The following is a 22,007-nucleotide window of genomic DNA, read 5'->3' as shown; positions in this document are numbered from 1 at the left end:
CCCCAAAGGCTTTCAGGGGAAGAGTTTAAAGACAGGGTGAGGGAGGAGAGTTGAAGGGTGTGTGATCACCTGGTGAATATTCTTCTGATTGGTTGGTTGGTGGTGAGGTAGTCAGGGGTCAGCATCATCAGCCTGGTTCCAACCCGTCTACCGCGCTTGTGGGCAGCAGTTGAGTTCTCCCACCTGTGGGGGGGGGCGTTTCAGTGTCTGCAAAATGGCTCAAAGGACATGGCTCAGACTAGTATCTGTAGTCCTTGAGGAGGAACTAAAGGTCCTTGACTTTGTTTATTGGCTAATTATTATTTTGCTTTGCTTGACTGTTTTTCTCTTTCTGCATTTTCTCAATTTTCTCATTAAGTTTATCCTTTGACTCAAGTTGTTCTGCAGACAAAGGCAGGCGGAGCGCATGGGGGGAGGGGCTGTTCTGGGAAGGCCCCTAGGGACCGGCCGCATTATACTACCTGCTGAGTAAGTGCTGATAACAACTCACCCTTCACAGCTGAGCTCAGTGCTGTTACGGTGGTGTTGGTTTCTAAACAGGTGATACTTTGTTTCCTTTTGTGCTTTGTTATGGGGTCCTCTCTGCCTGGGATGCCCTTCTCGGTGTCTCTTTCCCTGGTAACCCCCACGTGTTGGAGCAGCTGAAGGATCCCCCAGGAATAGTCTCCATCTGCAGCCTCCCCCAGGAATAGTCTCCGTCTGCTCTCTACTGTTGTACTGTCTACTACGGCTTTAACACCTATCCATTGTAGACGTGGTAACAGCTGTCATTTGTTGAATATATTGATTTTCTGATTCCAGATCTTTTATCACTGGGACTTCGTAGTTTCGATTCAGAAATGAGGTCAGAAATATGGATGTGCATTTAAAAATATGCATATAAAATAAGTGGGAGAATGTATGAGAGAAAAGGCAGGAAAAGATGCAAGAACATTTTTAGGAAGCTGATTATTTGTTAGGAAATCAGTTAGGGAAGAGTGAATGAATAATTAAAGCATGTTAAATAGTCATTTGCCTCAGCTGTCCCTTTGTGTGCTACACTTTATTCGGGTTTATTAACTTGATCGTAAGACTTTCACAAAGGGACAGCTGAGGCTACCTTTGATTAACCTTCTCTTCTCCAGATTGAACATACGGGAAGGCTGGATCATCCCCCAAACTGTTACATCTGAAAAGTGTTTTCCTTCTTGATATTTTTAGATGATGACCAACCTAATAGCCAGCTGTCAGTTAATGATTAAAAAAAGATGTGCTAACCTCTTCTGCTTCCTTCTAAATCTGCCTCACCTGTATGGTATAGTTAAATGTGAGTTGTGACTAGTAAACTTTTCTCTTCATGAATGTACTCAGCGTCTAAAGCTTATTGGTCTTTCTTATTATAGAACATTTGTTGACTTCATTGCATTTTCCCACTAGAATGGGTGGGCACAGTATGGGAACTGGAATTCACGGAAACTGAGCCTCTGGATCCCACCATAGAAGCAGAGATCGTGCAGACCGGACTGAGCGCATTCACAAATCTCTATGACAGTCTTTTAACTTTTGCTGCTGGAGAGCATGGAGCTACAGAGGTAAAAAAAAAAAAAAATTAAGCTAGCCATTTAGTTGTCAGAAGTGGAAGATAAAAGGCCCTATTATCATCTAAAGCTTAGTCTTTTTAGTGTATAGGTCAGAAGGAGTATGATAAAGAGTGGCATAAAGAATGTGGTTCATTTATTGGGGTAGCCTCATAGCTTTCCTTCCAGAGGTTCAAGGTATTAATCTGTGATTCTTTTTCAAGTCATGACCACTGTTTACAACAGTAAATTAAAGGAAAAGAATAAAGGCCAAGGCAAGGAGGGAAAGCAGATAAACCAAATAGGAAAAGTTGGCCAAGGACAATGCAATAACAATTCGGGCATGCCTTAAGTTTAGGAAAGCTGGATATAAAACTGAAAAGGGATGAGTTGAATTAAAAATGGAAAAAAGAGTTCCTTTAAATACTGAGTTCTACCTATTACTGTTTAGATCATTAACTGCTTTTCAAAAACTGAGCGGACTTTAAAGCAGAACAAAGAATACTTAGATATTAACATCTCTGAAAGATCTAAATTACCAAAAATATTTCAGTTAGAGGTTTCATGTAGCTGTTCAAAAATTAAATCATCCTGTTAAACATTCATTAAGCATAATGCTGAGTACTGCATGAAGTACCTCGGCAGGTAACATGATGGTTAAGGTACTCCCCCTACCTGGGGGAGAGGGGAGAATTAAGCGCTGGCTCTTGGGGCGCCCATTCGCGTTGCACTGGCCAGGCATGTCCAGCGACCACATCCGCAGGCATGGAGAAGCACCAGGCCACCAGAGTCTGCATTGTAAAAACTGCTCTAGGGCAGGTTAGGTGCCCTCTCATAGGGGCATGGAAAAGCGAGCGTGGTGAGATTGGGTGGGTCCCAGAAAGAAAGTAGCTAGCTGGAGGCAAGTCTTCACAAATGGATGGAATGTTGACTGCAGTAATGCGGGTCCTAGGGTAGCCTACGGAGGGATCATCACAGTGCGGACGTGCAGCGGGTGCCGAGGGGATGGGGGCAGGGCGGGGCACACAGGACTGAGCTGTAAGTGGGGTCCACAGTGGGGTTCGAGGGTGAGGTGTTTGTGGTATACAAGGTTCAGGTCTAAGCATCATACATAGATTAACCCAGTCATTCTCACATCCAGCTCTCGGAGGAAGAGGTTCTAGTGAGCAGTAGACTAAGGGACTTGAAGAGATGTTTCAGACGGATGTTCTTAACCGAAGATGGACTGAAGTGGGAAATGCTATACACAGGGAGGTCCCTGGGGACAGTACAGCTGACCCTTGAACAACACGGGTTTGAACTGCACAGGTCCACTTACGTGGAGAGTTTTTCAGTAGTAACTACAGGACTCCACGATTCCAGTTGTCTGCGGATGCAGAACCATGGATGTGGAGGAACTGTGTCTGCAGAGGGCCGGCTATGAATTCCACAAGGACTTTCGACTTGCCCTGTGTTGTTCAACAGCCAACTGTTCAGCTGTGTTTTGCTCATCTGTTTTTTTAAATGTGTGTTACGGCATGGTCTGGAGTTATGGTTGTGGAAATTGGGGAGGAGGGCTAACAACTAGGGCCTTTTTTTCAAATGGAGTTAATAGAGTTTTGTGAACTTAGCTTTTATCAGGTATGAAATGCTGCAGAGGTGATTGGGTCCCCCAGGGTCACAGTTACAGGTGAGTGGAGCTGAGATGGCCTTAGGAATGAGGATGTAACTCATTTCTTCCAGAAGCTTCGTGGTGAAGGAAAGAGGAGAGTTTTCCCTGTCTTTTCAGGGAAGCAGTATATACAAAGTCTGATTTCTTGAACTTTTGTGAGCTTATGTTTTTTTAAAGTAGCCCAGAATAAACCATATTTAGTTCCTGCTATGTTTGGTTTATACAAATAACCTATTTCCTGTTCACATGTTTAATAGGAAAAAGCATAGAACAGTGATAAAATTAATAAGATTGTGGTTTATGCTCTAGGGTTTATTTCCTGTCTTACCTAGGCTATTTCTGAAATCTCTTGAGGGAGACACTTTCCAGTATTTCCTCTCCTGCTCCCATTGCCCATAGAACATTTCAATTTAAATAAGTTGCTCTGATTTCTTCAGTTAGTAATTTGAGTGATAAATGAATTGGGGTACATTTGACATACATGGAGAGTAACTTGTTTGCATAATTACTGATATAGGGTGCCCCCATAGTCTTGGTATAGCTTTTAGGTATAGTAATTTCAGAAATATATGTGCTTCAAACTTACCCAAAGTTATTTTGAAAGGTTAATTAAGTTTCTTGTATAGTTATTTATCTTTGTAATTTTTTTGTTTTGTTTTGGTCACGCCATGCAGCTTGTGGGATCTTAGTTCCCCAACCAGGGATCGAACCCAGACACTCAGCAGTGAAAGCGTGGAGTCCTCACCCCTGGACCGCCAGGGAATTCCCCTTGTAATTTTGAATAATACACTTTTAAATTTTGTTTTAGTCCCTATGAAGATGACAAACATTTACAATTAGGAGCCAGAATGATCTGTTCCTTTTTTTATAGGGCACTAAAAGTACTCAGAAAAATCAGATAATAGGAGATTTTCCCATTTCTCTAATTATTGGCTCTTATGGTTCGCCCCTCCCCCAGAGCATTTGGACCTTCTTCATGGAGAACAGCATTTCCCACAACGCGCTGATGGCCTTGTTCCATCACTTCGTTCAGATGGTTCTTACGAAAAACGTCAGTGCCCAGCAGCGGGAATTTGGCCTTCATGCCGCTGGGCTTTATTTTCTGCTGCTGGAAGTACCAGGTACAGTATGTGTGTTTGGTGTGATAGGACAGGGCTTTTAGTTTTTAATTTGTCTACATTGTTTTGTACTTGTACTTTGTTTCCTCACTGGGAGGCTAGGTGAGAGGGAATCTGTGAAGCACATGGCATGTTACAGGTGTTCCAGAAAGCTCTCCTGTTTAAATGTGTTTTCTGATGTTGTTATGCTGGGTTTGTAACCTAATATAAGCAGTCTGAGAGGGGTAAGGCTGGAGGGGGTGTTTCAGAGCTCCACTCCGACCCACCCCACCCAGCATACCATTCCGATACCGCCCTGCCTTCTGACACCCTGTCCAGGCTGAGAAAAGTGCTGGGGGGTGGGGAGGGGGAACTATTGTCTCCCCCGCGTGGGTGTGGACAGTAGTTGGGACCGTTCTCATCCAGTAGGCCAGAGCACAGTTAGTAAGGCTGAGGAAGGAAGCATGGGGGAGGGGTCTGTCTGTGATGCTCCCCCGCTTCCTTCGGGTGAGAGCCATGAAGGAGTCCCTCCTCCCCACTCACCCCAGCCCAGGGCAGGAGAGAGTGGGGTGCAGAGGGAGCTGCAGCTGTGGGACCTTGAGTTCACGTGGAAGAGAATCAGGGTCAGCTGCCTTGCAGCTCGACGTTGCTCATGTCAGCGCGTTCATAATAGATGTTAAAGGCCTATTCCATATGACTTGGGAATTAGTGAAGAGATATGTAAAGCCTGGAACGCTGATTTGTTTTACTGTTAATGCTCCCATCATGACTTGAAATAATAAGCTCCCAAAGAACTCACTTGCTAAGCGATATCTCAGGTGTAATTGGGCTCTTAGCAAAGTGGTGGCCTTGGAAACCCAGTTTCACTCTTCTCTTCCTTGCTGGGCGCAGCACCTTCCGATTAAGGTTGAGATTCAGCCCAGAGCTGAGGTCTGGCTGTTACTCGTAGGGCCACTTGCAGCTTTCCAGCAAGTTGTACTTCTGCCAGTTACCTTCTGTGTTTAAATGTTTCTGGATTATGGTTGGGGTGCTGTTGATACTTAATATTTGATCATGGTTTGTTCTTTTTCAACATCCCTTGCATTTCCATATGAATTTTAGGATTTGTGCATCAACTTCTTTCCAAAAAGGCAGCTGGGGTTTTGACGGGTTGCATTGACTCTGTAGATCAGTGTGGGGAGTGTTGCTGTCTTAGCAGTGTTCAGTCTTCCAATCCGTGAACATGGACGTCTTTCCATTTATTTAGGGCTTTCATTGGTTTTGATGATGTTTTGTAGTGTTTTGTTTGTTTGTTTGTTTGTTTTGCGGTACGCGGGCCTCTCACTGTTGTGGCCTCTCCCGCTGCGGAGCACAGGCTCCGGACATGCAGGCTCAGCGGCCGTTGCTCACGGGCCCAGCGGCTCTGTGGCATGTGGGATCTTCCCAGACCGGAGCACGAACGCGCGTCCCCTGCATTGGCAGGCGGACTCTCAACCACTGCGCCCAGGGAAGCCCCTGTTTTGTAGTTTTCAGGGTACAAAACTCTTGCACGTCCTTGGTTAAATTTATTCCTAAGTATTTTATTCTTTTCTGTGCTATAGTAGATGAACTTGTTTTCTTAATTTAATTTTCGAATTGTTTACTGGTGGTGTATAGAAGTACAGTATATCTTTTTTATTGAAGTATAGTTGATTTCCAATTTTATGTTAATATTTAGTTTTATATATATACATACGCACACACACACCCGTTCTTTTTTATTTTCTTTTCCATTATGGTTTATCACAGGATATTGAATATAGTTCCCTGTGCTGTACACTAGGACCTCGTTGTTTATCCATCCTGTATATAACAGTTTGCATTTCCTAACCCCAAACTCCCAATCCATCCCTCCCCCACCCAACCCAGGCCCCCTGCATTGGGAGCATGGCATCTTAACTCACTGGACCACCAGGGAAGTCCCTTGGCTATGATTTTTGATCGTTGATCTTGCACTCTGAAACTTTGCGGAACTCATTTACTGGTTCCAATAGGATTTTCTGTATATAAGATCATGTCATCTGTGAACAGACATAATTTTCCTTATTCCTTTCCTGTCTGGGTGCTTTTTCTTTTTCTTGCCTCGTTGCCCTGGCTAACAGCTCCAGTCTGCTGTTGAATGGGAGTGGGGAGTTGGGCATCTTCTTCCCGATCTCAGGAGGAAAGCTTTCAGTCTTTTGCCCTTAAGTATGATGCCCCCTGGGAGTGTTTTGAGGATGGCCTTTATCTGGTTATTATTCCTAGTTTGTTGAGTGTTTTACTATGAATGGGTATTAGATTTTGTCATTTGCCTTTGTGCATCTGTAAGGTGATCATGTGGTTTTTATTCTTCATTCTAGTGATATATTCATTGATTTTTTCATATGTTAAGCCAGTTTTGCATGACCTTGGTCATAGTGTTTAATCCTTTTTATATGTTGCCAGATTCAGTTAGATAATATTTTATTGAATATTTTTGCATCTGTATTGATAAGGGATTTTTTTTTTTTTTTTGATACCTTCATCTGGTTTGGGTTTCAGGGTAATACCAGTCTCATGGAATGAGTTGGGTAGTGTTCTTGCCTACTTTGTATTTTGGAAGTTTGTGAAGAATTGGTTGTTTTTCTTCCTTACATTTTTGGTGGAATTCACTAGAGAAGCCATCTGGGCCTGGAGTTTTTGTTGAAAGAAGTGTTTTTTTTGTAGAATCTGTAGTGATATGTCCTCTTTTAGGCCTGATGTTGGTAATCTGCATTTCTTTTTTTCCTTCATCAGTTTAGATAGAGATTTATTGATTGATCATTTCAAAGAACCCATTTTTGCTGTTATTGATTATACTCTATTGTTCATTTTCTATTTCAGTGATTTTGGTCTTATCTCTTACTGCCTTCTTATTTAGGGTTTAATTTGTTCTTATTCTAACTTCTTAAGATCTTTATTCTCACTTTTCTTTGTTTCTAATATACATAATATTGTAAATTTTCTTCTATATATACTGCTCTATCTGCATCCCACAGATTTTGATAATCTGTTCATTACCATTCAGGCCAAAGCAGTTTTCTGATTTTTCTTGTGATTTCTTTTTACACCTCTGAGGTATTTAGTAGTGTGTTTAATTTCCAAATATTTGAGGAATTTCCTGAGATGTTGTAATTGCTTTCTATTTTATTTATGTTGAGATCAGAGCACATACTTTATATGACTACAGTACTTTTAAATTGCTGACTTTTTGCTTTTGTTTTAAATGGCTCGGCACAAGGTCTGACTTGGTGAATCTTGTATTTGCCCTTGAACGGAATGTGCATTATGCCTTTGGGGGACCTCTTTTCTGTCAAAGTTGAGTAGGTTGCTGTGGTTGTTCAGGTCTTTTGTATCCTTTCTGATAGTCTGTTTATTTGTTCTCTCAGTTACTGAGAAGAGCATTGAAATCTCCAAGTATAGTTTTAACTTACCTGTTTCTCCTTTCAAGTCTGCTAATTTTAACGGCAGGTATTTTGAAAGTCTGCTGGTTACAAACATTTGTGATTGCGTGTCTCCCCTTTGGTGTTATGTCCCTCTTTGTCTGGTTGTATTCATCGTGCTGAAACCTACTTTGATCTTAAGATGGCCTTTTCTCGTTATCATGTGACTTGTCCTAGGTTGGCACACCCTTTCTCATGATTTACATGTGACTTGTCTGCACGTCTGTATTTAAACAGAGTGTTGTAGACTGCCCATCACTGGGTTTCATCCTCTCAACAATCTTTGCCTTTTTATGGGACATTTAGACAGTTTAGATAATTAGTTATCAATATGGTTGGGTTCCTGCCCTCTTGGTATTTATTTTCTGTTTGTTCCATCTGTTTTTTGTTCCATTTTCCCCTCTTCCTGCCCTTTTTCGATTGGGTATTTTTTTAGTATTCCATGTTATCTCCCCTTTTGGCCTATTAACTATACTTATTTGTGTGTGTATGTTTTAAGTGCTTGCTTTGGGTGTACAATAAGTACTTTAATAGTCTATCTTCCGATAATCTACTTATTTATAGATAATGTAAAACCTTAAGACAGTGTGCTTTTCCTTTCTCCCCTCCTGTTTGTGCTGTTGTAGTTACAAGTTGAATTTCTGTGTGTCGTAAACCACACAATTTATTCATAACATTTTTCTCTGAATTATCTTTTAAATAATCTTTTTAGAAAATGAAAAATAAATGTCTTTTCTTTTTAAAAGATTTCATCTCACGTAATCTTCTTTTGGCCTGAAGAACTCTCTTTGACTCTTCTCATGCTGTGCATCTGTTAGCCATCGACCGTCTTGGATTTTGATTCCATGAAAGTATCTTTCACCTTCAAGAATGTTTTTGCTGAATATAGAATTCTAGGTTGACAGATTTTTTTCTTTCAGTGCTTTTTGGGTGTTATTTCATTGTCTTCTGGTTTACTTCACTTCTGATGAGAAGTCTGCATGACTCTTATCATTGCTGTTCTGTGTGTTTTTGTATTTTTTTTTTTGGCGTGGTTACCTTGAAGATTTTCTCTATTAGTTTGTTTTGATTTGATTAGATTATTAGTTTTGATTAGATTATCTACCCTTTGGTGGGATTTCCTTTGTGTTCATCATAGTTTGGTTCATTGAGCTTCTTGGGTCTGTGAATTTGTAGTTTTTAACATATTTGGAAATTTTCCAGTTATTCCTTCAGGTATTTTCTTCCCTCTCTTTTTTATGGGATTCCAATTACTCGTATGTTAGATTGCTTGATACTCTCCCATGGGTCCCAGGGCCTTTATTAATTTCTTTTTGTTTCTGTGCTTCTGTTTCTTAAAGTTCACATGCCTTTGTTCCTGTAGCATCTCATCAGCTGTTGAGATCACCCAGTGACGTTTTCTTTTTCAGATCCAGAAGTTCCATTTGATTCTTCAAAATATTTTAATTTCTTGCTTTGTTTGCTACTGTTTAATTCTTGAGCTTATTTATAATATCTGCCCTATGGTTGGTTTTTCTCTGCTTGCTCTGTCATTTCTTGGACTGTTTCTAGTGACGATTCTCTTCTTACCACAGGGCACATTTTCCTCTCTGGATGCCCAGTACGTTTTTTTTCTTTTCTTTTGGTACGCGGGCCTCTCACTGTTGTGGCCTCTCCCGTTGCGGAGCACAGGCTCCGGACGCGCAGGCTCAGTGGCCATGGCTCACGGGCCCAGCTGCTCCGTGGCATGTGGGTACTTCCCGGACTGGGGCACGAACCCATGTCCCCTGCATCGGCAGGCGGACTCTCAACCACTGTGCTACCAGGGAAGCCCCGCCCAGTACCTTTTTATTGGATGCTGGACATTTTGAATGTGAAGTTTTTGAGTGTCTTGGTTTTGTTGTTTTCCTTTAAGTAGTGTTTAAGTATGTTTTGATAGGCAGCTATTGGTGCATTAACTTGGTCTTTTTGAGGCTTGTTTGAAAGCTTTGTTGGGGCAGATGTAAAGTAGCCTTTACTCTGGAGCTAGTTTAGCCCTGCTGTTAAGGTGTGTTTCTCTCCGAGTGTGTCGTGAATGTTCCAGGTCACTATGGCTGGCTGGGGCTCCGACGTATCTCTCCCCTGTGTGCATTCCGAAAACTGTCCATCTCCCACCTGCTTGGAGGTTTTCTTTGCCCACCATCATGGATTTCGCCCCATGCGTCCTAGCTAAGGTCAGCCCTGTGCAGACTTCTCAGCACTGTCTCCATGTGGCTTCCTCGTTTCCAGTGCTCTGCTCCATACATTCCAGCCACGCTGCCTTCCTGACACTGATCCTTGTATTCCTGACTTAGTAAGTCCATCAGAATGTGCTTGTGTTCATCATTTTTCTGCTGTTGTCCAGACATTGCCTCCAGACCCAGAATCGGGTCAATTTTAGGGTTTATCTCACTGGTTTCCCTTTTCTCGGGGATTGTGTGGCTAGGCTACCTCTTGCTCTGGGTCTTAGATGGTCACTTTGTAAATTTCTGTCCAGTTGTATAGTTGTTTATGGCAGGAAGAAAAGTGTAAAACCACTTACTCCGTTACAGCCAGCTACGGAAATCTCATTGTTTATTTATGATGAGGCCTGTTGCTCACTGCCTAGGGCTGAAGTTGAATGGAACTTTTTTGCTAAAGATTCGCTGTTATTCAAAGTTAAGGAAAAGTCTGGTTTTGCTTTTTAATTTTTCGTTGTTGTTACAGACGTATTTCAAGACAATTAAACCTACCCTGCTTACTCTTTATTCTTTATGAATAGGTAGTATAGCCAACCAAGTTTTCCACCCAGTGATGTTTGACAAATGTATTCAGATTCTAAAGAAGAGCTGGCCTCAGGAATCCAGCTTGAATCCGAAAAGAAAGAAAGAACAACCGAAGAATGCTCAGGCCAACCCAAGGGAGAGTAGGAAGAGAGGAAGGCCCCCCAGGAAAGAGGAGATGGAGGTAAGAGGGAGTGGAGTCGTGAAGCATATCTGATTTACTTAAGAATTTATATTAAGGTAGGGTTTCAGGGGTCACGATTATACCAAAGCCCTAGCGTGCCGTCCGCCATCCCTCCCGTAGGACTTGCAGTCGCCTCATGTACCGCTGAGCGTGTGTTCCCCTTACCATCTTCCCAACCTCCCCATCATCTCTCTCCCGCCTTGTTCCCAGATGTGCTCACCACGGGCCAACAGGTGTGTTTGCCACATTATTTTATTGTCATTAGAGACGGTGGTCGAAGTATCCTGAGGACTCTCGTCCATAGAACATAATAGAATAACGTTAATTCCTAATTTTTATGTGACTAGGTAGGGTGGTAGAGGTTCACTGACACCAGAACTTCTAAGAAACCCAAGAAATCTCACTGACGTTTAAGTATGGAACTAGAGCTTCCATCTAGTCCAGTGGCTAGCAGCTGCGGCTGTGGAGACCCCAAGCAGTCGAGGCACCTGGTCAGCAACCCAGCGTCCACCTGGAGTTTCACTACCCTTGACTGGGTACATTGAAACCAGTCGGGGCAAACTGTTAGGCAGTACTACACAGTCAGCTGTACATTTCTTCATAATCTAGATGGATGAAGTGATTGAAGAACAAGAGGATGAAGAGAATATTTTTTTTTCTTCCCGAGACCTTTGTCAAATTCGAAATGCCATCTTTCACGTCTTGAAGAATTTTTTAAGGCTTCTGCTCAAGTTTTCCCTGAAAGAAAAGCCACAGTGTATACAGAATTGTGTAGAGGTAAGTGAGAATTCCAGGAACCTTGGGCAAGTTCAGAGAGCGAGGACACGGGCTAATACTTAAAGAGTGGGAAAAACCAGGCCTTTTCTTTGTCTCTGTTTTCCAGGTCTTCGTTGCATTGACTAATTTTGAACCAGTTCACGAATTTCATGTTACACAAGCCAGGTGAGCCATTAAATCTTCCAGTGCTAACATTTAATTATGGTACAATGAGTTTTGCCCCATCAGAAGCCTTAATGCCATTTTACCCTAATTGGCACACAGGTAGAATTTATTCATTTAGATATAGCTTATAGGGTTAGGAGCTATTCCAAGTGAAATCACATCCATTAACTAATCTTTAGCTTTTTTTTTTTTAGAAACCTTAACCAAGCAAAATACATACCAGAACTGGCCTATCATGGATTGTACTTGCTGTGCTCCCCAATTCACAGAGAAGGAGATAAGGTAAAGGAGACAGGACCCCACTGAGTTACTGGTTGAAGTGAAAGCATGCGGGTCGTGGGATGCTGGAAGCTTTTGATGTGATGCCGTGTGAACTCACTAGGTCATTGTCATGACTTGAGGACGTTTGTATAATGAAAATCATCCCCATCACTACGTGGTGCCCACTGTTCATTCCAGGCTTATATCCAAGTACCTGGTGGCCACAGGAAGTTCTTGTTGGGTTAAGGCATAAAGAATGGTCCCAGTGTGACCTGGGTAGAGGAAAAGATAAGCTACTGAGCATTACTTTTTTTTTAAAAATAAATTTATTTGTTTTATTTATTATTTTTGGTTGTGTTGGGTCTGTTGCTGCACGCGGGCTTTCTCTAGTTGCGGTGAGCGGGGGCTACTGTTCGTTGCGGTGCACGGGCTTCTCATGGCGTGGCTTCTCTTGTTGTGGAGCACGGGCTCTAGGCGCGCGGGCTTCGGTAGTTGTGGCTTGCGAGCTCTAAAGTGCAGTCTCAGTAGTTGTGGCTCACGGGCTTAGTTGCTCCGTGGCATTTGGGATCTTCCTGGACCAGGGCTTGAACCCGTGTTCCTTGCATTGGCTGGATTCTTAACCACTGCGCCACCAGGGAAGCCCCCTGAGCATTACTTTTACAGAAGTATTTACCAAAGTCTTCTGAGAAGAAGAGTTAGACAGTCACAGACTTCCCAGTTTCCCTTAGCAGTTCCCGTGTGCCCCTGTATTTCTGTTAGTGTTTGTGTTTTAGTGGATGATTGTGCAAACACGCTCCTGGTTAGCATTCATATATGGATTTGCCCCCAGTGACCTTTGAAGCCCTGCAGCTCTGGACACTGGAGTTAACGGCTTTTTAAGCAGTAGGGTGTTACTAAACCTGGATGTTGTTAATGAAACAGGAGTTTGCAAAAAACGTGACGGACCAAGGTCCTGTGCTTTTGGTGGCTGCGATACACCTAGTTTCCAGGGGCAACGATGTGTGAATGAGAAGGCCCTGGGCACTCAGGGCTCTGCATTTTGTCCAGACTTGGGCCTCACCCCTCACTGCCTGTATGTCCTCCTGTGAGGCCTCGGTTTCCTCATTTGGACAAAGAGGGTGAAAGGCTTCCCGTCCTCATGGATTTCTCAGGAGAATTACAGGGAAGAACGCCTCTGTACAATGCCTGCTGTTTAGAAAATGTCCCATATTTCGTTATTATGTCATTGTCACTTCTCTGTTTGAAATATGGATGTGATAACATTCACAGTAAAACATAATTCCTGAGCCCTTTTTAACATTTTAGAAGATAAGGAGGTTGGGAAATTATCCTTTCAGGCAACAGTGTCTCTAAGGACATGGTGTTCTTCATTGTGAAAGTGCTGCCCTGATGCTGGGCGACATTGGCTGTGGCCTGACCTTTAATTACTTGACTTCGGACAACTCACCTTGGGAGTCTTTTATTATGTATAAAGTAGAAATTATAGTAAAAGCATTAACAAAATGGAAAAGCCTTGCTGACCTCGTGGAGTTGAGAGGTTTCAGAGAAAGTGTGGTCAGATCTAGTAACACGTGGACGTGCTTAATGCAATACCTGTCACATATTTGGTTTCCAGTAAATTGTTTTATCTACTGGATGAATGAATTAAGTAGCTGAGTAAATGATGTGTGATGGTATATTGGAAGGTGCTCTGTAAGCTTCAGGTGTAATACAGGTGTAAAGAATCATCACTTTCCTCTTTTCTGTAAGGGGTAATCAGTAGCATCCTTTGCCCTTCGTAAGTTACAACTAATTCTCTATAGTCCCTAATTTCTGGGCTGGAGTGTGAGAGGGGGAGCAGAGAAGCCAGCTGGAGTTCCTATCATTATCTGTAGGCAGCACTTTCACACTGCTGCGTTGTGCATGTATTGATACCTGGTCATCGTCCAGGAAGTGCATCCTTAGTGTTGAAGCAAAACCTGTATCAGCCTCATGTAACTTCAGGTCCTTGAAGTGGTTCACTGTGGTCTGCATCACGGTCTCCAAGGCCCTGGGATTCTCTGTCATGCCTTAAACTGAATTTTCTTTTCTCTTCCAGGTTATCAGATGTGTTTTCCATCGAATGCTCTATGTAATATTAATGTTAGAAGTGGGCAAAGGCTCCCATCACGCCCCCCTTGCCATCACTTCTCCGGCCATCAGTGGTAAAAACCAGGCAGTCCAGTTTGTCAGGTGAAACACACACAGTTTGGATCTTTACTCTCTGTCCCTCTCCCTCAGTCTTCTGGGCCCTGTACTAAACCAGGATTTCTGGCACCTTTAGAAATTAAGAAATGTCTGGGCTGTTTGTGGTTCAGGGTTCAAAATAAAGCACTTGGTAGCTCATCTGGTTTGTGTGGTCTGGGGTATTGTTGCGGGGATGAGGGGTCTGCAGTTTGTGGGCCAGCCTGTGAAGTCAGCTCTGAGTTCTGACAGCGGCCTGAGTGTTAGCCGCTCCAAGTCTCCCTCCGCCTTTTCTTTTTCTCTCTCCTCTTAGTCTCCATCTTTTTGTTCCTTGCCACTTTTTTTTTTTTTAAACTTCTTTAGCAATAATTGATAGACTAATTCTCCCCTCACGAGTCACTTAGCTTCACTTGCGAAGTTCTGTGTCTGGGCTTTACTGGGGAAGACATGTTTGCTGTGTCCTTGGCTTTTCTTTTCTTCTGTTAACTGGCTACTCGGCAGCAGCATGGAGGTGGTGGGAAGAAGGGGAAGATGTGTATGTGAGAGTGTGTACATACCTGGAAGCAGCCGCGGTGCGTGCTGTGGGTGCAGACGTGGGGTGTGGATGCTTCAATCCAGGTGCGGGCTGCTGTCTGATCCTTGAGCGAGTGTCTCGTTAAGGACTTTTAAACATTAAATAACTAAGATGTATTAAGTAGAAACACTCACTCATTTTAGTTCTTCCATGAGTTCATGATGTCACAAATTGCAGTAATATTCCTATAATGGTGCAAGGAAACTTAACACTGGAAATGGGTCCAATCTGGGCTTAAAATAGTTTCTTTTGGGGTTACAGTTTGGAGAGGTACTGTTAGAAATGCATTTCACGGAGCTACCACTAGGTGGTACTGTGTCTCAGTCTATCCTCTACCTCAAAAGGATGTATTTCAGCCTTAATATTAAACGTCGTCGGCAGTCCAAGGGCCCTGTGAGGACTGCACCCCTGCCCCTCCCTGACTGGCTGGCTGCTCACAGCAGCTCGGAGAGCACCTGGGGCATGGTGACTGGTGTTCTGTTGTGACACTTTGTCTTTACAATCCATGCACTCGCAATGCTTGCAGTATAGGGGTAGATTGTTTTTAATAGGATTTTGAAAAGGTAGAAATTTCTCTATTTTTGAGAACAGATTCAAGGAAAATTGCTACTTTATTGTCATTATAGGTGTATTACAAACTGTGGCTGTGTTTCTTTCCTTTTATAGCTCACTTGTGGATGAACTAAAAGAAAGTATGTTTCCAGTCCTTCGTGTCTTACTCCAGCACATCTGTGTCAAGGTACTGTTTGCTTTAATGAGGGTGTATAAATATACATGAAGGTAAACATGCGTGTGTGTTCTTGGAAATGAGTCTACATCATTACTAAATGTTGTTTTATTTAGTATATTCACTAGGTGTTCCCCTCTAGTGTGGTTTTCGGGGGAAAACAACTTTTTATTTTGGAAAATTTCAAATATAAATAGAAATAGAATAGTGTGACGAACACTGTCTTCAGTGATTTTGTATAAGCTGTAACTCCTCCAGCACATACGCACGCTGGATTTTTCTTTTGAAGCAGATTTCATCATACCCTTTCAGACATAAATATTTCATGTCTCTGTAAAGGATAAGAACTCGTTAAAAACATAACCACAAAATATTAACACACCTAAAAAATTCACAGTAATCCCTTAATATTGTCCAGTATCCGGTCAGTGTTTACATTTCTACTATTGTCTCATAAAGTTTTATAACAGTTTGGACAGATGATTCTTTACCTGAACTCTATGGACCCTAGGGGTCCGTAAACTCTTTGAAATTAGGCGCTGAGTAGTGGGTGTACAGGTTTCTTATATGCTAGTTTCCCAAGGGGTCTGAGACCTAGAACTGGTTAGTCATTTCTGTAACATGTAAACGCTCGGCACTGTCGCCAAGCCAGGCGCACTCAGCGATCGTCCGATCGCACTACCACATGCGTCTCCGTCGTCCTGCTTTGGGTACTGGCTGGGCAGCTTCTCAGGGTCTGTGTTTCAGGTGGTCGATAAATCCGAGTACCGGACCAGTGCAGCTCAGTCCCTGGTCCAGCTGCTCAGCAAGCTTCCTTGTGCGGAATATGCTTCTTTCGTGGCCTGGCTTTATGGATATTCACGAAATGCCAAGGTAGGAGCTACATCTGTGTGAAATTGTGGCTCCTGGCTCTGCAACCTTCTAGTGACGGCTAGATCTGAAGATCTGTTTCTGAAGATTAGTTTTCTTTGTCTCTGATGGAGATGCGTGCGATTTTGCTTTACCAGATCCCGTACCGGGTGTTCACTCTTGATGTTGCCTTGGCTCTGCTGGAACTGCCTGAACGAGAGGTGGACGGCACGCTGCCCCCAGAGCATCAGAAGTTCCTGAAGCATAAGTTCTTGGTGCAGGAAATCATGTTTGCCCGCTGTGTAGACAAGGCTCCGACTGTGCGCAGCAAGGCACTGTCCAGTTTTGCGCACTGCCTGGAGTTCTCTGCTACAGCCGCGTCAGAGAGTGTCCTGGAACTTCTGGTGAACAGTGAGTGTGCCGAGCACCATGAGGCCGGGTCTGGGTCCTGCTGGTCCAGAAGCTGTGGTGACAGAAATAATAGATGTGCTGTGATAGACTGGGACCCTCAGAGACCCTTTCAGTAGGTTTTACTGTCGAATGACTTCTTAGACGAGCCTTACTAAGCAGTTAACGTATTCTTGACCTCAGGCTGAGGTGGTTGGCTGCTGTCACTATTCCTTTGCGTCCTTGGTATTGGCTGTATTGGGTCTGATGACCAGTTTAATGCACAGCCAAGGAGAACACTGAACTGTCAGCATTTAGACTCTGTCTTGTCTTCAGGCCTAATTATCTGGGGTTTGATTCCTCTGTAAATATATATGTATGGTTTTTGATACTAAGACTTTTCTCTCTTATCTACTTGCTTACTTTTAGCTCCTGCAGTTTCAGGAATAGAGAGCCACCATGACACTTCACTGAAAAATTCATCAGGTAATGAAATGGGTCAATATATTGTCAGATATTGAATAATTGTCCTTTTAATTAAAGGACTTGCTGAATATTTGATGTTTTTTTCTATCTCCATATTACCTGTTTTAATACTGCACTTTCTTTCTTCATCAAAGAAATTGAAATTCATTTCAGTAATGATGTGTAGTAATTTAAACGTGGAATATGCCATGCTTATGTTACTTAAAGGTATAACAAGTTTTTACTGTACTGACTGGGCCTTTTTAAAATTTATTTTTAAGCTTTTTCCTATCAGAGGCAGACATTTAACCCTTCTGGAGGCTCAGAGGTGATCAATATAGACAACAGTGGTGAAACAGCTGGATATAGGGGTATGTCAGATTTTATCCCTATCAGATGAGTAATAACTATTGGATTTCAGACAACTGTAAGTAGAGCCTCAAAACCTTGGAATTTTTTTCTGACTAATTCACCCTCAAGAACTGAAACTTTTTTTCCCTTAAAAGTAGAATAATTTTTATTTTATATCTTTAATCGATGTCTTTGCACCATACTGTATTTCATTTTAAGATAAAGAATAAGCTACATTTCCCTTGTCGTGTACTGAAACCCAGTATTTCTGTCACACTTAAGAGAATGTTAGCAAATATTTTATTTCCTTAGTGAAGTCCATTGTTCTGAACACTTGGGCTTGCTGGCCAGAAAGGACCAGTTACTAGGAAAGGTGCAGTAGAAATTAAATTTGTGTTTGGAGAAGAGTCATCACGGAAGAGGGGAAAAGATAAACGGTACTATGGTACTCACCCTTGTGTCTATTTTTATTCCTTATTTTTCCACCTGGCATCTTGACTCTGATTAAGCCATCCCAGAATCCATTTTTAATATGTGGTAGGGAATTGTGAGCCCAAGCTTCCATTGAAAAAGTTCAGAATTTAGGTAATTTCTCTTCACCAGCAGTATGAACTGTTCTTTAATGGGTCATACACATCGTGTGGAGTGGTTATAGGGTGCTCTCTCCCGTGAATCCCAGCACAGGATTCTGAACACAAATGATGCCTGTTCTCTTTCAGTGACTTATGGAAGCCAGAATAATCTGGGATGGTAAAGTGTCAGTGTGATTCGGGAGGGAAGAAACACACCTGGGCTAGGTAGTAGGTAGACCTGGAGCTACTCTCAGATTCTGTTTCTGTCTAACTGTATGGTCTTGAGAAAGTCACTTTACTTTTCTGGGCTTTTCCTTCACTTATACTAGGACACAGCATAATGCAGTAGGGGAAAAACTACATTAGAAATGAGAGGCAATCTGAATTCTTATCCTAACACTGCTACTAAAGAGCTGCATGACCCAAGACATGGCAGTCAGCAGAACTCCCTGCCTGCTTGTCACTTCTGATCCTAACACCTTCTCTGTCTTTCACAAAGGGCTGTTGTCAGGTTTATAGAAATTATGTTTAGAGAAGTGACTTTAAAAGAAAAAAGAGGGAACATTTGCAGAGGATAAGTGATATAATGAGATTTATTAGTTTATTTGATAAACATGTATGTGGTCCCTTCCAATCTGTGCAAGGCATTGCAGGTACAGACTGTGACAAAACATAGTTCCATCTCTTAAGGAGCAGTGGGCGAGGCAGGTATGTGTGTACGTAAAATCGTAATATTGTGAGATGGATGCTGAAGCACATGTAAAGTGCCATGAGGATCATTACTTATCATTACAGCCTGGAAGATTACGTTTAAATGACTAGATATTAGCATGTTTTACTCAAATTCAGAGCAATAACTCTATGTATAAACAGATTCCCTAAAATATGTAAAGAAATTTAATCTGGAAAAATGTCTGGTTTAATTCCAGTCTGAGCAAGTTACAGATTCACTGTTGCACAGACAATGGCGAACACTATTGAGTTGTACTGATTTAACGATGCTTCCAAAGTATAAACATTTGCCAGATGTATAGCGACCATGTTCCCATCTTACTGTTTGTTGTTTTTTTAATAAATGTATTTATTTTATTTATTTATTTTTGGCTGCATTGGGTCTTCGTTGCTGCATGCGGGATTTCTCTAGTTGGCAGTGAGCGGGGGCTACTCTTCGTTGCGGTGCGCAGGCTTCTCTTTGCGGTGGCTTCTCCTGTTGCAGAGCATCGGCTCTAGGTGCATGGGCTTCAGTAGTTGTGGCTCGCAGGCTCTAGAGCGCAGGCTCAGTAGTTGTGGCACACAGGCTTAGTTGTTCCACAGCATGTGGGCTCTTCCCAGACCAGGGCTCGAGCCTGTGTCCCCTGCGTTGGTAGGTGTATTCTTAGCCACTGCGCCACCAGGGAAGTCCCCTATCTTACTTTTGATAAACTAAAGTGACTTTTTGGGGGCTGGGGGTGGGGCTGTGTTGGGTCTTCGTTGCTGCACGCTGGCTTTCTCTAGTTGTGTCAAGCGGGGGCTACTCTTCGTTGCGGTGCGCGGGCTTCTCGTTTCAGTGGCTTCTCTTGTTGCAGAGTACAGGCTCTAGGCACACAGGCCCTAGAGTGTGCGGGCTTCAGTAGTTGTGGCGTGTGGGCTCTAGAGCGCAGCCTCAGTAGTTGTGGCGCATGGGCTTAGTTGCTCTGCGGCATGTGAGATCTTCCCGGACCAGGGATTGTACCTGTGTCCCCTGCATTGGCAGGTGGATTCTTAACTACTGCACCACCAGGGAAGTCCCTAAAGTGACATATTATTGGTATTAACTATACTTTAAAAAATTTGTATAGTTACTACATGCCAGTCACTGTGCTAATAAGTACCTTTGTTGGTGTTCTTTGGTTTTGTTTTGAGAGAGAATTCACATATCATAAAATTCACCATTTAAAGTGTATTGAATTCAGTGGTTTTTAGTATATTCATAAAATTGTGTAATCAACTTCCAGAAACTTTTCATTAGCTGAAAAAGAAACCCCATACCTGTGAGCAGTCACTCTCCATTCTCCCCTCCCCCCTGCCTCTGTCTCTGTGGATTCACCTATTTTGGACATTCCACATAAATGGAATCCTGCAACATGTGACCTTCTGTGGATAGCTTTCATCCACCACTCGTTTTCAAGGTTCATGCGTGTTGTAGCATGTATTAGTAGTCTGTTCCTTTTTACGGCTGCATATAGTCCATTGTATGGATAGACCACATTTTGTGTGTTCATTCAGTCTGGCGGTTCCTCAGAACGTTAGACGTAGAGTTACCACATGACTCAGCAGTTCACAGATGGCATGATCTGATACGATTCCTGAGTGTGCACCCTCAAGGAATGAAAATATATTCATACCCGAAACTGGTACAAGAATGTTCATAAGAGCATTGTTCATAATAGCCAAAAAGGTGGAAACAACCCAAATGTCCACTTAACTTTTTTTTTTTTTTTTTTGCGATACGCGGGCCTCTCACTGTTGTGGCCTCTCCCGTTGCGGAGCACAGGCTCAGCGGCCATGGCTCACGGGCCCAGCTGCTTCGCGGCATATAGGATCCTCCTGGACTGGGGCACGAACCCGTGTCCTCTGCATTGGCAGGCAGACTCTCAACCACTGTGCCACCAGGGAAGCCCCCCACTTATCTTTTTGAGGTGAAAGTTCTTGATCTATTCTGCATCCAAGTTCCTCATCAGCTATAATGTGCACATATCTTTTTCTCATTCTGTGGGTTATCTTTTCACTTTCTTGGTGGTGTTCTAAGAGTTTTATAGTTTTAGCTTTTACATTTTTGTCTTGGTTCAATTTTGAGTTAATTTTTGCATATGGTGTGAGGTAGGGGTCCAGCTTTCACATGTGAATATCAAATTGATGGAGCACCCTTTGTTTAAAGGACTGTTTTTTCACCTTTGAATGCTCTTGGCACTCTTGTCAAAAATTAGTTGACCGTAGGCATATGCGCTTATTTCTGTACTCTCAATTCTATTCCATTGATATTTCATTGTCCATCTTTATGCCGGTACCACTCTGTGTTTATTACTATTGCTTTACAGTAATTTTGAAATCAGGAAGTGTGGGCTCTGCATCCTTGTTCTTGCTTCTCAGGATTGGTTTGGCTATTCTGTGTCTCTTGTATTTCCATATGAATTTTAGGTTCGACTGTCAATGTCTGCAAAAAAGCCAGCTTGCGTTTTGATAAGGATTGACCTCTTAATCCATGTGGGGTGCCATCTTAAAAATACTGAGTTTTCCAATCCATGAACAAGGGGTACCTTTCTATATTTAGGTCTCCTTTAATTTGTTTCAATGATGTTTTATAGTTTTCAGTGTATAACTCTTGCTCTTTAAACATATTCCTAAGTATTTTATTCTCTTTGATGCTATTGTAAATGAAATTGCTTGCTTAATTTCAGTTTTGAATTGCTAGGTTTTACAACTGATTTTTGATGATTGATCTTGTGTCCTATGACACTGTTAAATTTGTTACTAGCCTTAAAAGGTTGTGTGTGTGTGTGTGTGTGTGTGTGTGTGAGAGAGAGAGAGAGAGAGAGAGAGAGAGATTCCTTAGGATTTTCTACATATCAGATCATGCCATCTGCGAATAGAGTTATTTGTTTTATCCAGCCTGAATGCCTTTATTTCTTTTTCTTTCCTATTTTTCTTGGCTAGGACCTCTAGTGGTGTTGAAAAGAAGTGGGGAAAGCAGAGGTCCTTGTCTTCTGTTCTTAGAGGGAAAACTTTTCGTCTTTCACCACTGAGTGGTTAGCTGTGAGTTTTTTCAGATGGCCTTTATCGGTGTGCAGGAGTTTCCTTCTGTTCTGAGTTTGTTGAGTGTTTTTATCATGAATAGGTGTAGGATTTTGCAAATACTTTTTCTGTGTCTATGGAGATGCTCACGTGGCCTTTGTCCTTTGTTCTATGGTGGTATATCACAGTGAGTGATTTTCCCATGTCCTGGGATAAATCCCA

General features: G+C 42.5%; 1 protein-coding gene across 3 annotated transcripts in view; it reads left to right on the top strand.

Annotated features, from left to right (window-relative positions):
• NCAPD3 (non-SMC condensin II complex subunit D3) overlaps window positions 1-22,007 on the top strand; it is a 57,259-nt gene that overhangs the window by 971 nt on the left and 34,281 nt on the right. For 2 of the 3 annotated variants that reach the window (XM_024756876.1, XM_024756875.1), the window contains exons 2-13: window positions 1,417-1,571; window positions 4,166-4,328; window positions 10,521-10,705; window positions 11,315-11,482; window positions 11,589-11,647; window positions 11,842-11,929; window positions 13,986-14,119; window positions 15,351-15,423; window positions 16,159-16,284; window positions 16,419-16,671; window positions 17,077-17,133; window positions 17,394-17,483. In XM_024756876.1, the coding sequence (XP_024612644.1) occupies window positions 1,417-1,571; window positions 4,166-4,328; window positions 10,521-10,705; window positions 11,315-11,482; window positions 11,589-11,647; window positions 11,842-11,929; window positions 13,986-14,119; window positions 15,351-15,423; window positions 16,159-16,284; window positions 16,419-16,671; window positions 17,077-17,133; window positions 17,394-17,483 (1,551 nt within the window). Of the gene's footprint in view, window positions 1-1,382; window positions 1,572-4,165; window positions 4,329-10,520; window positions 10,706-11,314; window positions 11,483-11,588; window positions 11,648-11,841; window positions 11,930-13,985; window positions 14,120-15,350; window positions 15,424-16,158; window positions 16,285-16,418; window positions 16,672-17,076; window positions 17,134-17,393; window positions 17,484-22,007 lie in introns of all 3 variants that reach the window. The other variant, XM_024756877.1, reaches the window with a different exon arrangement.

The sequence above is a fragment of the Neophocaena asiaeorientalis genome, unplaced genomic scaffold, assembly GCF_003031525.2.
Source record: "Neophocaena asiaeorientalis asiaeorientalis breed wild unplaced genomic scaffold, Neophocaena_asiaeorientalis_V1.1 scaffold424, whole genome shotgun sequence".
Taxonomy (NCBI): domain Eukaryota; kingdom Metazoa; phylum Chordata; class Mammalia; order Artiodactyla; family Phocoenidae; genus Neophocaena; species Neophocaena asiaeorientalis.
The sequence above is the reverse complement of the archived record's forward strand: the minus strand, read 5'-3'. Positions and strand labels throughout refer to the sequence as shown.